A 15689-nucleotide genomic window follows, 5' to 3' on the forward strand; every position below is an offset into this window, starting at 1 on the left:
CTCTACCTACTCAGATTCCCCTAACCAACTTGGTTCAGAGACTGAAGGAGTGTTTTTGGATAAGCAACATTTCAAACCAATAAAAAAATAATCTAGTTGCCATGACTCACCTGCCAGACAATTCTACTAGGATGGCTGAGAATCATCATCAAAAACATGCAGTCTAGTTACACCTTCTTGGATCAATTGCTTTGATTCTTGCTTTGATGGTTGAGAAAGTGACACTTAAAAACACTGGGTCATTTTGATAATTGTTCTTGCCCCTCTGTGAATTATACCTCTTCTGCGAGAGATTCGCTCAACCCAGCTTTATGCTTTTTTATGTAGAAAAGCATCTCTTTTGCTCTCAATTCCAAATATGAAAGGCTTTTAGTTTCAGATACACAGCAGACTAATGATTTACTTTAGTGTTTGAAAACATTCTATGAATTCAAGCTAGTGTCATTAAATGTTTTATGTATAACTTTATGCAAATGCAGACATATCATCTGAGTAAGAGAGCGTGGCCTAATCCCTTTGAAACACCAAAAATAAATATATCCAAGGGAAAACAAAAACACTTTATATGAGAAGATTGCAACAGTAACAAGAAATTCATCTCAGCAAAGTGCTAACATAAGCAATTTTAAATTAGATATTCTATGCAATCTGCAAGGTAATATGGCTTAGTACAGCAATTGATTATAGCTAGATTTAAAATGTTATGCCTAACGATTCCTGAATATGTGGAAAGTAGCTTCATTAGGCTTTATAGACTTCTAACTATATAGATTTTCCTCATATTATTTGCTTACTAACCAGTGCCCAATTAAATTCATTGTTCCAGTTTAAATTTTAGCTTCAATAAAATTTTGAGCTTAGTTTTCTGGATGGCATGACCATTTCAACCCAAATTTAGGTACTGAGAACTCTCTGAACCATATTGTAAATAGGTCACCATTTATTATGGTTGACAGATTTCAACTGTTATTAGAAGCACTAATGAATTGCTTTTTTTGTGTAGCATGAAATGAAAAAATCTGTCCAGCTTAAATCAGTCAAAGAATAGCAAGGATAATTTGGCAAAGATAATAAAAGTTCATGATAATTATGACATAATGCATATCAGAAATATGGATTTAATGAATAAGGCTTAATATGTTAACTGATACTGAAGAAAGATTACATTTTATCCCTTCTGTTTTAATAATACCCTTTTAAAGATGAATGATTCAAGGACTACTAATGTTAATATTGTTCTGTTTAATTCAGTATAACTGCACCAATATAAATAATGATTTAATTACCTTCCTCTTACCCATAACCACATTTATTTACACTGATAATGCTCTACTGATCAAACATTATTTCTCACACAGATGGTATTAGGATAAGCAATGATTTAAAAAAGCAATCAATTTGTAAGAAAATATCACTATTCAGTTTTGATTTAACTGCTGGTGAACAGTGTACTTTAGAGTCCACAATATCTTGATTAAGAGCAACCTATGAATTGGGGACATGTTGGCAATAACTATTAACTGCTAGAGCTATTGTGTTGGATTTTCAGAGGACTCACAGTATTCCCGAGGACATAGCAAGACCACCAGGATCTCCATGGATTGTAATGGGATCATTTAAACGGCTCAGGCGGCGCAGAGAGACAAGGCGGAGGAGGAGTTTTAACTCTCTTAAAAAGACAGCCACACAAACCACCATTGCCAAGTATCTTTCTCTCAAATGCTCGGTCACTCCTCAATAAAATGGATGAGATTAATCTGATGGCAGCAAGCAATCACATGATAAAGGACTGCTGTGTGATAGTTATTACAGAGAGCTGGCTTCACTCAGCTATTCTCAATGCCTCACTACAACTGGCATGTCATACCATCCACCGACAAGACTGTAATAAGGACTCTGGTAAGACTAAAGGAGGTGGACTTTGTTTATACCTTCATAATAACTGGTGCACCAACAGCTGTGTTATAAACAGATACTGCTCTCCTGATTTAGAGGTGATGACAGTCATGTGCAGACCCTTCTATCTACCTAGAGAACTGACAGTGGTGATTTTTACAGCTGTTTACATACCTCCTGATGAAAATATTAGTACTCACTTGCATATTTGCATATTACAATAAATAAACAACTTAAGGCTTATCCTGATGGGGCTCACATAATAACTGGTGATTTTAATAAGGCATGTTTAAAGACTGTATTTCCTGAATTTTTGTGACATGTGCCACCAGGGGAAACATCACACTTGATCATGTGTATTCTAATGTAAAGCATGCATATAAAGGAGTGTCCCTTCCACATCTGGGACTTTCAGATCATTTATCACTGTTCCTTATACCAGCATACATCCCTCTCAGAAGGAAAACTAAGCCTGAAATCAAACTCATCAAGATCTGGCTGGAGGGAGCACTTGATCAGCTGCAGGATTGTTTCTCAAATACTAATTGGAATTTATTTGAACAAGAGGATTTGGAGGGATATACAAAAACTGTACTGTTTTACATCTAGACCTGTGTAGATACAGTTACTGTGAATAAGTGCATCCAGATTTTTCCAAATCAGAAGCCCTGGATGAACAAGGACGTGCAATTACTTCTCAAGACACGTGATATGGCATTCAGGTCTGAGGACAGGGTTTGGTATAACAAGGCAAGAGCGGAACTGAGGCGGGGCATCAAGGAGGCAAAAAAGGACTATAAAAGGAAGATTAAGGACTACTTCATAAATAATAATGCACGACAGGCTTGGCAGGGAATTAAACACATCACTAATTACAGGGGCAGCAACCCCATATCAATTAATAAGGATGCATCACTGGCAGAAGAATTGAACTGCTTCTTTGCCCGATTCAAATTCTTTGAACACACTGCCTCTACAAACCACCGGTACTCAACTGTTCACAGTACAAGAGTATGATGTGAAGCAGGTGATTAGAGCAGTGAATGTGAAAAAGGCTGCTGACCCTGATGGAATACCTGGGAAGGTACTCAAAGCATGTGCTGACCAGTCGCAGGTGTGTTTACAAATATTTTTAACCTTTTTCTTACACAAGCCATTGTTCCATCTTGTCTCAAAACTGCCATTATTATTCCAGTTCCCCAAAAGCCCTCTCCTGATACTTTAAATGACTATAGACCAGTAGCTCTCACACCCATAATTATGAAGTGTTTTGAAAGACTGGTCTTAAAATATATACAGGATTGCCTCCCATCAAACCTTGACCCATACCAGTTTGCCTATCAGAATAACAGATCCACAGAGGATGCTATTGCCATGGCTCTCCACGTTGCACTGCATCTGGAGCATAGTGGGAGCTATGTAAGGATGCTTTTCATTGATTACAGCTTGGCTTTTAATACCATCATTCCAGATATACTGATTAAGAAGTTTCTAGAAATGGGCCTCTCCTCTCACATCTGCTGTTGGATAAAGGACTTTCTTACTAACAGACCCCAAACTGTTAGGATTGGCAGCTATTTTTCCTCCACTCTTGCTCTCAGCACTGGCTCTCCACAGGGTTGTGTGCTGAGCCCCCTTTTGTATTCACTCTATACCTACGACTGCACTCCCCCTTGTCCCACTAACTCTATAATAAAATTTGCAGATGACACCACATTGGTGGGACTCATAACAAGAGAAGACGAGACGGCCTATAGGTCAGAGGTTCTCAGACTGGTCTTGTGGTGCAAGAGTCATAACCTCGCCCTGAACATCAAAAAGACCAAAGAATTGATTATAGACTTCAGAAGATGCAAAGCAGAGCCACTCCCACTATATATCAATGGAGACTGTGTAGAAAGAGTTCATAGTTTTAAATTTCTCGGAACTCATATTTCTGACAACCTTACTTGGTCAGTCCACACTATGTCCACTGCAAAGAAGGCCCAACAGTGCCTGCACTTTCTGAGGCTGCTGAAAAAGAGTGGTCTGGGTGAGAAATTGTTGGTTACTTTTTACCGTTCTACCATCGAGAGCATTTTGGCATTCTGTGTAACGGTGTGGTATCCTGGATGCCCTGTAGTGGATAAGAAGATGCTCCAGAGAGTTATAAACACAGCACAAAAAATCATCGGTTGCTCTCTTTCTTCTTTGGAAGAGATTGCGAAGACCAGACTCCTCTCTAGAGCACTAAAAATCTCCACAGACCATTCTCATCCTGGACATTGATATTTTGAACTGTTACCATCAGGGAGGCGTTATAGGTGTCTTAAAATGAGGACTAATAGACTGAGAAATAGTTTCTTTTCCAAGGCAATAATTGTCTTGAATCAAACAATGCATATGTGATTTAGACCTGTGTATATAATGGCATTTTTAAACTATCTAACTTGCTATATGTTTTAGATAGGTTTTAGACTAGGTTTTTAATTATTATTTTAATTATTTAATTTTTAAATACTCTGTAGTGTGATTGTGATGTGGTGTTTGGGACACTGCTGGAGTAGCTTTCAAATTTCATTGTATTTGTAGAATGCAACGACAATAAAGGTATTCTATTCTATTCTATTCTATTCTATTCTATTCTATTCTATTCTATTCTATTCTATTCTATTCTATTCTATTCACCATGATAATTGCAACTATATGAGTAGAAAGGCAACACCTTTGTTTTTTAAAGTGAACTAAAAAGAGATTGAATGGGTATGGGACGCTAGGATCTTGATTTACCCTACTGATATTGAAATTTTCAGTCTCTGTTTTTTTGAGTATATTGCCATTTATGTCACAGAAAGACAGAGAATATATATAAATTAGTTAGAGTCTCCATTAAGAAACAACGCATTTTTTAAATTCAGAAAACATGTAGTGCTGGACATGTTTTATTATTTCACCAGATATGGAGAAGGATAACAGATTCAGATTGGATATATAAGGTACCTATACATATACCTACCTATACCTATATTTTCCAGATCTATACCTGATATCTGGCTGGCTGGCTGGCTGGCCATGGAAAGGGGCCAAACCAAGTAATTTTCTAGGGTATGTAGGGGCCCCATTATTCCAAACCCCAATACAATGTCTCACAAACATTTTATATGAAGGATATAAAGGCTTCACAAATTGCTAAATTCCTATAGTCCTAAATAAAAGTTGAGGCAGTGAGCAATGAATAAAATCTCGGTATGTCATATTTGCACACCAACATCTCACTATCAGTAGTACTTGCTAAAGGACTGCCTGCCTTCCCTTTTTTAAAGATAATGACGTTTCCAGTTCTGGGTAGCATAGATAGTTCTCGACAAACAACACTTCATTTAGTGATTGTTCAAAGTGACAACGGCACTGAAAAAAGTGACTTTTGACCATTTTTCACATTTATAGCCAATTGTAGCATTACCATGGTCAAATGCTTGGCAACTGACTTATATTTATGATGGTTGCAGTGTTCCAGGGTCAAGTGATCACCTTTTGTACCCTATAACAAGCACAGTCAATGGGGAAGCCAGATTCACTTAACAATCATGTTACTAACTTAACAACTACAGTGATTCACTTAACAACTGTGGCAAGAAAGGTCATAAATTGGAGCAAAATTCACTTACCAACTGCCTCACTTAGCAACAGAAATTTTGGGCTCAATTGTGGTTGTAAGTTGAAGACTCCCTGTACTAAATTCTGATATTAAAAATACTATGCTGAAAAGAGCAAATTTCGGGCCTAATCTCCAAAATGTGCATTATTTGGCAGAGACTTTGCAAATATTTTGGAACATCCTGTTATTGATTTTAAGGTACAGGTCCATCCAGAATCTTGCATAGTGTTACTATAATATAATTTGTAGTACTTGAATTGCTGACTTATTCAAAGAAAATATTTATTTTCAACTGTTACTGTTCTGCAGGAGTGAAATATTTATTATTGATCAAGAATGAAAGGAAATTTTAAATATTCAAAGTAGTTTTGCAAATTACACAATTTACTAATATAATTTCAAATAAATAAAAAAATTGACAAAACTCTTGATATCCCTTCTTCAATTGGAAATATGCACATACTTTTAATGTAAAAATAACTTAATTCCAATTTTATACAATGTTGTGACTCAATAAATAAGAATTCTAGCTGAAAACAAATTCACATATAAATTGCCTGGAAACAAACTATGCTGAATACAAAGAGAACATATTGTAACATTAAGGCATCTAATTCAAGGACAGATGTCTAAACAATATAGACTCCAAATATAATACAGGGCCAAAACCCAGTTAAATGATAAGCATCCTAATTACACAGACAGCTGATGTTTCAAATGAACTTGGCTGATACACATTATGCATACTGTACTGTGTCCTTCAAACTTTAGAATCAAACAATGGTAAATATTATAGCTTTGTAAAACAACCAAATATTCTCATTTTGAGTGCGTACTTTATGTATAATTAGGTGTAATCACATATACACTCAAGAGAAAGAATTTAAATATTGCCCTTTCTATGAAAAACATATTGGAAAAAAGTCTGATCCAGGCTGATTGTGCCAGCTAGGGAGCAAATTAATCTAACACTCTGCTTGCTGCTTCTCAAGGACAAATTTACTAACTACTATTTAATCAATATTAATTCATATATTAGAAGCTAGTAACAATCGATGCTAATTATTTCTAATCAATGCCAACTAAAAAAATTAAAAAATCTAATTTTGAGGATCTGAAGTAATGATGGAAAATTGTACCCCCCCCAAAAAAAAGACTAAAAAAATTGAAGGAAAGTCTAATTTTAGACTTTCCACTGACTCCTATGCAAAAATGAAGACTCTAGTTATTACGTTTTGAATGGCTTTAAAAAATAACTATTTTATAATGAAACAAGTCACTGGTGAGATTCAAATATGTATATGTTCCAGTGTGATTTAATTCTTATTTTTTCCATGTTTTTTTAATGCTTGGAATGTGATCTGACCATTTATAATTCAGAATGTCTGTATTGATTGTTACTATTATCAAAATAAATTGCTACCCATTTTGCAGTTTGAAGCAACTGTGAGTGGCTAACCTATTCAAGCATTTGAGAACAAAAAGAACACAAATTCCTAGCCAAGTCACATTCAAGATCCAACAACTGATATGAATTCACACACACACACACACACACACACACATCACACACACACACACACACACCACAAACATGACAGCAACTCAGTTCTGGGACTCTCATTTGCCAAAGTGAACTGTTGTCTGAAGCACAAAATGATCACCAACCCTAGTCAATTTATTTTTTGCCTATGTCTGCTCCCAGACTTTTCTTTCACCATTCAGCAAGGATTCCACACCATCCTATGCATCTTCCTGAACAAACAAATATCCTGCATTTTATTTTATCAGGTTTAGATCCTGATGAGACGACTCCTTTATCAGATGGATCTTGCTTTCCTGTTTGTTGGATAGTTTGAAATACTGGGAGTTATTTTCCTAAGGTGTCCCCCACATAAAGTGGAAACACCAAAAGGATGTTTTTAGAAGAGACCCCACAGACTTCTGCAGTCAGTTGTCTTGTAGCGAGTCTGTTTGGGCTGACAGTAGAATAAATGAGATGAGATGGTGTAAGAAGGATAACACTGATCATTGTCAGATACAAGCTTTCTGTAGCATTTTCTCCTTGCTTTCATTTCCTGGCACAATACTTGATACTTGTGTTTGAATTGTATTTGAACATGACACTCTGAAAAATGCTAATGTCAACTAGAAGAAAAAAGGGAAGAAAATGTTAGAACTTATTGATAAATATCTATGCATTCACAAATGACTTTACTTTTATTTATTTTTTTATATCCCGCATTTATTGTTCTTATAAATGGGCAGCAAACACACAAAATGCTCCTTCTCGTCCTATTTTCCATAACAACAACTCTATGAGGTAGATTGGGGTGTAAGAGAGTGATTGGCTCAAACTCACTGAACTAGCTTTCATGCCTAAGGCAGGTCTAAAATCAGTCTCTTGACTTTCAGCCTGATACTTTAACCACTAGAAATTCAAATAAGATATAAATATATTTCATATTTATAATAAAGTATATAAGAACTTGTAGATCTGTTGCCTATATAAATATAGTCAGTGTAACCCCATCCTTTAAAAAAGATATCTAGGAACAATTCAGAAAATTATACACTGCTCAAAAAAATAAAGGAAACACTTAAACAACACAATGTAACTCTAAGTCAATCACACTTCTGTGAAATCAAACTGTCCACTTAGGTAGCAACACTGATTGACAATCAATTTCACATGCTGTTGTGCAAATGGAATAGACAACAGGTGGAAAGCATAGGCAGGTAGCAAGACATCCCCAATAAAGGAGTGGTTCTGCAGGTGGTGACCACAGACCACTTCTCAGTTCCTATGCTTTCTGGCTGATGGTTTGGTCACTTTTGAATGCTGGCGGTGCTTTCACTCTAGTGGTAGCATGAGACGGAGTCTACAACCCACACAAGTGGCTCAGGTAGTGCAGCTCATCCAGGATGGCACATCAATGCGAGCTGTGGCAAGAAGGTTTGCTGTGTTTGTCAGCATAGTGTCCAGAGCATGGAGGCGCTACCAGGAGACAGACCAGTACATCAGGAGATGTGGAGGAGGCCGCAGGAGGGCAACAACCCAGCATCGGGACCACTACCTCTGCCTTTGTGCAAGGAGGAACAGGAGGAGCCCTGCTAGAGCCCTGCAAAATGACCTCCAGCGGACCACAAATGTGCATGTGGCTGCTCAAACGGTCAGAAACAGACTCCATGAGGGTGTATGAGGGCCCGACGTCCACTGGTGGGGGTTGTGCTTACAGCCCAACACCGTGCAGGACGTTTGGCATTTGCCAGAGAACACCAAGATTGGCAAATTCGCCACTGGTGCCCTGTGCTCTTCACAGATGAAAGCAGGTTCACACTGAGCACATGTGACAGACGTGACAGGGTCTGGAGACGCCATGGAGAACGTTCTGCTGCCTTCAACATCCTCCAGCATGACCGGTTTGGCAGTGGGTCAGTAATGGTGTGGCGTGGCATTTCTTTAGGGGGCCGGACAGCCCTCCATGTGCTCGCCAGAGGTAGCCTGACTGCCATTAGGTACCAAGATGAGATCCTCAGACCCCTTGTGAGACCATATGCTGGTGCGGTTGGCCCTGGGTTCCTCCTAATGCATGACAATGCTAGACCTCATGTGGCTGGAGTGTGTCAGCAGTTCCTGCAAGACGAAGCATTGATGCTATGGACTGGCCCGCCCGTTCCCCAGACCTGAATCCAATTGAGCACATCTGGGACATCATGTCTCGCTCCATCCACCACAGACTGTCCAGGAGTTGGGGGATGCTTTAGTCCAGGTGTGGGAGGACATCCCTCAGGAGACCATCCGCCACCTCATCAGGAGCATGCCCAGGCATTGTAGGGAGGTCATATAGGCAGGTGGAGGCCACACACACTACTGAGCCTCATTTTGACTTGTTTTAAGGACATTACATCAAAGTTGGATCAGCCTGTAGTGTTTTTTTCCACTTTAATTTTGAGTGTAACTCCAAATCCTCCATGGGTTGCTAAATTTGATTTCCATTGATAATTTTTGTGTGATTTTGTTGTCAGCACATTCAACTATGTAATGAACAAAGTATTTAATAAGAATATTTCATTCATTCAGATCTAGGATGTCTTATTTTTGTGTTCCCTTTATTTTTTTGAGCAGTGTAAATTGCAAATGATAGTTTTCTTGCAATCTGGTAAAACAGAACATAAACAGTTAACTAGAGATTTCTTCATAAGGTGGGCAGTCAGGCATAAGCTGGAAGAATTGAGGAAGGTACCAAAAGAAAAGTTGCTCGACTGCTGTACAAAGTAAACTATGAGAAAGGAAAAAGATATATTCTATAACTATATATTTTAAAAAAGAAAGTAAAGAAATAAAACTTGTGACAATTATTTTCTAATTAAGCATTGAGGGCCTTTGATGGATCTTGAACAACATATACTACTATGCTATCTACAGTATCTATCTATAGTATCTACGCCATCTACAGTAACACACCTGGATTGTTAAATTAAGTTTTGTTTGTTCATATCTTCAATGAGTTCTTTGAATGCATTTATATAACACATAATCCAAAAAGAATGACCTAAAAGCACATCACAATAACTTGGTTATTCAGATTATTAATGGAAATGAGTTTTCAAAGTACATTTATTTAACCACCAAAATAAGTATAGAGAAATTTTGTCATTGACAAAATAAACTTGGTTTTCCTCTCAGTGTTTGTTTTGTTATTTAGTAAAATCATCAAATATAGAGAACAAATCTTGGTGAATAAGAATTAGAATTATCACAGAAAAGAAAATTACTAATTTGCTGTTCCATTTCTGGTGACATTAGCAAATGGACAATTTTCTGGAACAGATTTGGAGAAGGATCTACAATAGAAAATAGGAAGATCTGTAGTGTAAATAACGTGTGGTTTTACATTACAAGATTCCACCTAAGGACATTTGCTATCTTTTATATATGATAACTAAAGGCCATTCTCTGCACAAAGATGCCTCAGAATTATTTTAAGAATTTGGGTTTCTTGTTCCGATATTTTTATGATAAATCAATCTTGTTATTATTAATAGATTTATAAATTTATCTTATAAGCAATGTACTCATAACTGTAAATGGTATTTCCATTTCAAAAAAAATGTTAACTTCCTAGATAACAACTAATAAATGATTTAATTTCATAGGCATCTTGTAAAACGATGAATGAAAAATTGTGAATTGGTTTAGAATTTCAATAGGCAAGTAATTATATAAGAATCAGTTATGTTACAACCATATTAAAAGGTCATAACAAATGGGCTACAATTAACAGCAAACACCTACAGCTTTTATGACAAATTTAATGTTTGTTCAGGGTATAAATGGATATTGATATTATAATATACTGACTATACTTAAAATTATGTATTAATGAAATTAGTTAGTCAAACTTTTAAAAGGTCCATTGAAATAAATTATACTGAAATTAACCATAAATTCCAATCAATTAGACTATATAAGTATGGATAAAATACATTATTTTCATCTAGGATTAAACACTAAAGCTGAAAAAAATGAATTTGAAATACTTCAAGTTTGGAAATTCTAATTTTTTTCACATTACTATTGTACAGGTATGAACTTAAAATCAATCATAAATTTATAGATATTGATGATATATCGATATAAATATATAGAAGGGGAAAGGAGAGAGAGCTGGATAGAGCCTGGTAGGACCTATCCCAAAGTAAGCAAAACTTCTGAGGAAGGAACCTTTCAAAATGAAGTTCTCCCTACATAAGGGTGGAGCATTTATAGGCATTCAGATATTATTCAATTATCATTCCCATTCACTGTGAGATAAGAATTCTACTTCAGCAATATTTTTAGAAGTATCAGATGCACTGTAGGTTTTCTATTTCTAGCTGCATTTATGCAAAGCTCAAAATAAAAATTTATATACACAGTTTTATCCTATGCCACGTTTAGCCTTCCTCAATTTTACAGATTCTGGATATCACTCTCCCTCTCCCATCAGCCCATTAAGGGCAAAGAGTTCATCATCATCCATTACAAATCATTTGATGCATTACAAGGTAGATACAACACCAAATACATTTAATTAATAAGTATACCATGATTTACATATTAGGATTTGATTATTTTTTTTATATCTGAATTAGATTTTATGTTGTTAGTTCCTCAGAATTGTTGAGGTCCATCCGTTATAGACAACAAACTGTGAAATGCCAGGTATCATGCTTCCATTATGATTTTAAATATAAGTCTTGCATATTTGCCAGAAAGCGGTTTCATGTTTTTAAAAATCTAATCAACATACTTATGAGGAAACTTGTAGTCTCTAAGATTTATTTGACAGAGGCCCCGAGGGCAGGCTTTTTACTCCCATACTTTACCTCATTGCAAGATAATTATTTTTTCTGTTAGGCTCAGTTCACAACTCAATGAAGAATTAAAAATGATATAAATATTTTACATTTCTGTATCAGTTATTGGGTGTCCTCCAGAACTGTATGATCACAAATTCTTTGTAGAGGTCAGATGAGAGGAAGCTAATCACAATTTAAATAATCACGCAGATACTGTTCAAAACAATATTTATAGAATTAATATAGGAAGTACAGTATATTTAATAAATCAGACTTCTTCATAAATTGTACTAATTTATGAATCAGATACATAGAAATTTAAGTCAAATTTGATGCCCTTTCCTCAAAAAAATTAATTTCTTTTTCTTCCTGAGCAGAGACAAAAAGAAACCGGTTATTTTTTAAAAAAAACTTTTTCTCTCAAACACACACACATACACACACACACACAGAGAGAGAGAGAGAGAGAGAAAGAGAGAGAGAGGGAAGGGGCTCATAATTTCTGTATTTCTATTTTTCATTACTTTCAATATTTTTCTAAAAGACCAAGGCAAACACAATTGAATTTTTGCATTACTAAGTTATATACTGTATATTCCAACACAGATATATTTTATTACTTGGAGTGCTTCCTCTGAAGGTGAGGGATATTTACTTTCAATATCTGTTTTTGGGATTCTATTTATATTTATATATAAAGTATAAAATACTGCCAAGGAGATTTAAAACTAGAAAAAGCAGAGCCTCGATAGGTGGTTTACAGAATACCAGAACCTCAATAGGTAGAGAGTGATGGAAAATGCACTTCAATAAGCCTTGCTTTGATATCCTCTCAGCATATTAGGGGCAATAGATGATGCTACAGAGATACTTTTCTTCAGTTCCTTTCCTTTCTTCTTTGACCATATTTAGCATATCTCTAAGTAAATATATCTTATTTGTAATTGATTCTGGTTCTGGTCTACTGTCTTTTTGCCCAGTTTCTCTTTATCTTCTGCAATGGAGGAGATAATTATGTCAATATTCATGTAATTTCGCAGCTTACTTGCCCTTTCATTTATTTGCTTAAAATACAGTCAGTCATCTATTTAAATATTTAAAAAGATAAGCACCTGCCGTTTAGAAACACTTCCTTTTTTAAAGAGAGAGAGGGAGGGAGAGAGAGAGGGAGAGGGAGGGAAATATTACTTTCCAAAATATGTAATGGGGCATGAGAAACACCTTGGAAAGAAACGTTACAACTGGAGCAACATTATACAACAGATACCTTAACCCACAGAAGGAATGGGATGCTAAAAACATCTCAGAAGGAATTCTCCCTAATTCTCTGTAAAGTAAAAATAAGATGGAGACGTACTGTCAGTTACTGTGATATTAAAATAAAAGTACTGTTAGCATTCAAAGTTTTGGTTTCTTGTCTGGACTACTTTGATGGGTGATACTATCTTATAGACCTTTAGGTTGTTTTTATTTTTTGTTGTGTTGTCAGCAGGTTTTTATGTATTGCCCAACTGTCCAGAGTCATGATGTTGAGATATTGGCCATATAAATAATTTAAATCAATTAATAAAGACATTCAGACTTTTTATAACAGAATAAGAATCCAAGAGCAAAAGGCACTATCAAAGGATGGCTATATGAACTCGTTTGAATAACATGCAAAGTGATAATACAATTTGTTTGCTTCTGCTTCAATTTCCAGCTGAAGTCAGCTACCGTGTTTTGCAATTCATTGTTAATGGCTAGAGTGTCCTGTGAACTAAGCCAGTTGAGACACATTCAATAAACTGATACAACAACACCTAGCTTAAAAAAATGTGTGAATGTAAAAATAGAAATGAATTTATGATTTCCAGATATTGCTTTCTAAAGCACATTGTGATTAAGAATAAAATGGTACAACCATTTCCTGTTATTATTTGGCTTTTTTTTGTTATTCACTTTATTTCGATCTGCTTATTTAATGGTTCAATCTCATGGTCAATTAAACAATATGAAAGAGGCAAACAAATATTCAACCCATATTTGTACCTTATTAAACTTGTTTCATTGCTTCGTGGCATCCAGAACAAAGTGCTCCTGTGATTAAAGATATATTAATCAATCTGTCTAATGAAGTGATTATTGAAGTTAAATATTAAATTTATCAGTGAAACAAATAATAACGTAAGATTATTATATTTATCTACAATTTTTTCTCCCTTTATTTATTCATTCAATTTCTATAGCTGCCCAAATTATTCAAATGACTGCTAGTACTTAAACTGAAAAAAACAATTACATAATAGGACAAAGTTAGCATCTATAGTTTAATTATAGCTGATGAATTTATTGAAAATATCAGAAGAAAAATATGAAAAGTTCTAATGTGATTATTTTAGAATTAGCATTATTGTTTTAAAGAAAAGAAAGTATATTATATTTCTATGTTATGTTATATTGCTATGTTATGTTATGTTGCTATGTTGTGCTATGCTGTGCTGTGCTGTTATGGCTAGTCTAGAGAAAAGAAGGACTATGGGTGATATGGGAGCAGTATTCCGGTATTTGAGGGGCTGCCACAAAGAAAAGGGGAACAACTTATTTTCCAAAGCACCAGAAAGCAAGGCAAGGAACAATGTATAGAAACCAATCAAGAAGAGAAGCAATCTAGAATTAAGGAGAAACTTCCTAACAGTGATGACAATTAACCAGTGGAACAGCTTGCCTTCAGAAGTTGTAGATGCTTCATCACTGGACGTTTTAAGAAAAGCTGGACAACTACCTGTCTGAAATAGTGTAGGCTCTCCTGCTTCAGCAGGGTTGGACTAGAAGACATCCAAGGTCACTTCCAGCTCTATTCTGACTGATTGAAATATGCACAAACATCACATTGTCTTAAAGTGTTATAAGAGTTAATAAGCTCCCAAAATTGACATTCTTAGATCACATCTTTCTGCTAAGAAAACCATATGTTTGCCCTTAGTTTGAATGGTCATAGTAATATAGACAGACACCCAGGATTGGTTGGAATCAGCCAGCATCCCAATTAAATAAAGAAGATGAAAAAAGAAACAACTTTACAAGAAACACTGTTTTGAGAGACAATTACTTATTTAAACGTGTTTTAATTTTGGAAGTGGCTAGTAAATTAACAAAAGATCGAACCTCAAACCAGTCTATACATTGATTCTTTTTATCTGCTTTGTTGTTAATTTTAATGTTTTAACTTTCAAAACCTAATATTTTAATGTTTTTAACTTTTTAATTGTTTTATACCATTATTTACGTTATTATAAGCTGGTCAAATAATGAAATGGGTGGCATATATATTTAACAAATAAATACTAAAATATAAGATGTTTATCAGGAACTATTCAGTCAGAACTTAAAGTTGGGTCTCTCAAGTGTCAACCTATCTTTAAGACATTAATGTATTTATATATCTTTATGAATGCCAAAAGAAGTGATACACAATCTGAAACGTTCAGCAGACATTTTAAATTATAGTTGTCAGCAATTCTATCCAGTACTACTTATAACAAAATACTAAGAAAGTTGCAGATTCACAGATTTTATACAAGAATGTGGAAAGGCTGAACTGTACTTCTTAAAAATAATTCAGAAAAAGGTTCTAAAGAACCAATTGATTGCAACTTTTTAAAGCAGCTAAGTGAGCTGTTTTAAATAAGTAAGCTTAAAGCAGCTAAGTAAATGAACATATACTTTTTGAATGCCATTATTTCATCTGCAAGGTGATAAGCATTTAGGTACCTGATTTATATGTCAAAGAAAATGAAAAACATGTTGGGTTCAGTTTCTGATGGCATTA

At 35.2% G+C, this 15689-nt stretch overlaps 1 protein-coding gene across 5 annotated transcripts in view; it reads right to left on the bottom strand.

Annotated features, from left to right (window-relative positions):
* The window catches only part of ATRNL1 (attractin like 1), a 530678-nt gene that overhangs the window by 230364 nt on the left and 284625 nt on the right, over positions 1-15689 (bottom strand). The window contains exon 27 of one of the 5 annotated variants that reach the window (XM_087964475.1): positions 7497-7681. The exons of the other annotated variants lie outside the window; for them this stretch is intronic. Within the exon in view, the coding sequence (XP_087820601.1) occupies positions 7568-7681 (114 nt within the window). The 3' untranslated portion in view covers positions 7497-7567. Of the gene's footprint in view, positions 1-7496; positions 7682-15689 lie in introns of those variants that run through there. 5 annotated transcript variants of the gene reach the window in all.

Source organism: Notechis scutatus, chromosome 4 (genome assembly GCF_049901735.1).
Source record: "Notechis scutatus isolate UNSWTSFEM ecotype Mainland chromosome 4, rNotScu1.2, whole genome shotgun sequence".
Taxonomy (NCBI): domain Eukaryota; kingdom Metazoa; phylum Chordata; class Lepidosauria; order Squamata; family Elapidae; genus Notechis; species Notechis scutatus.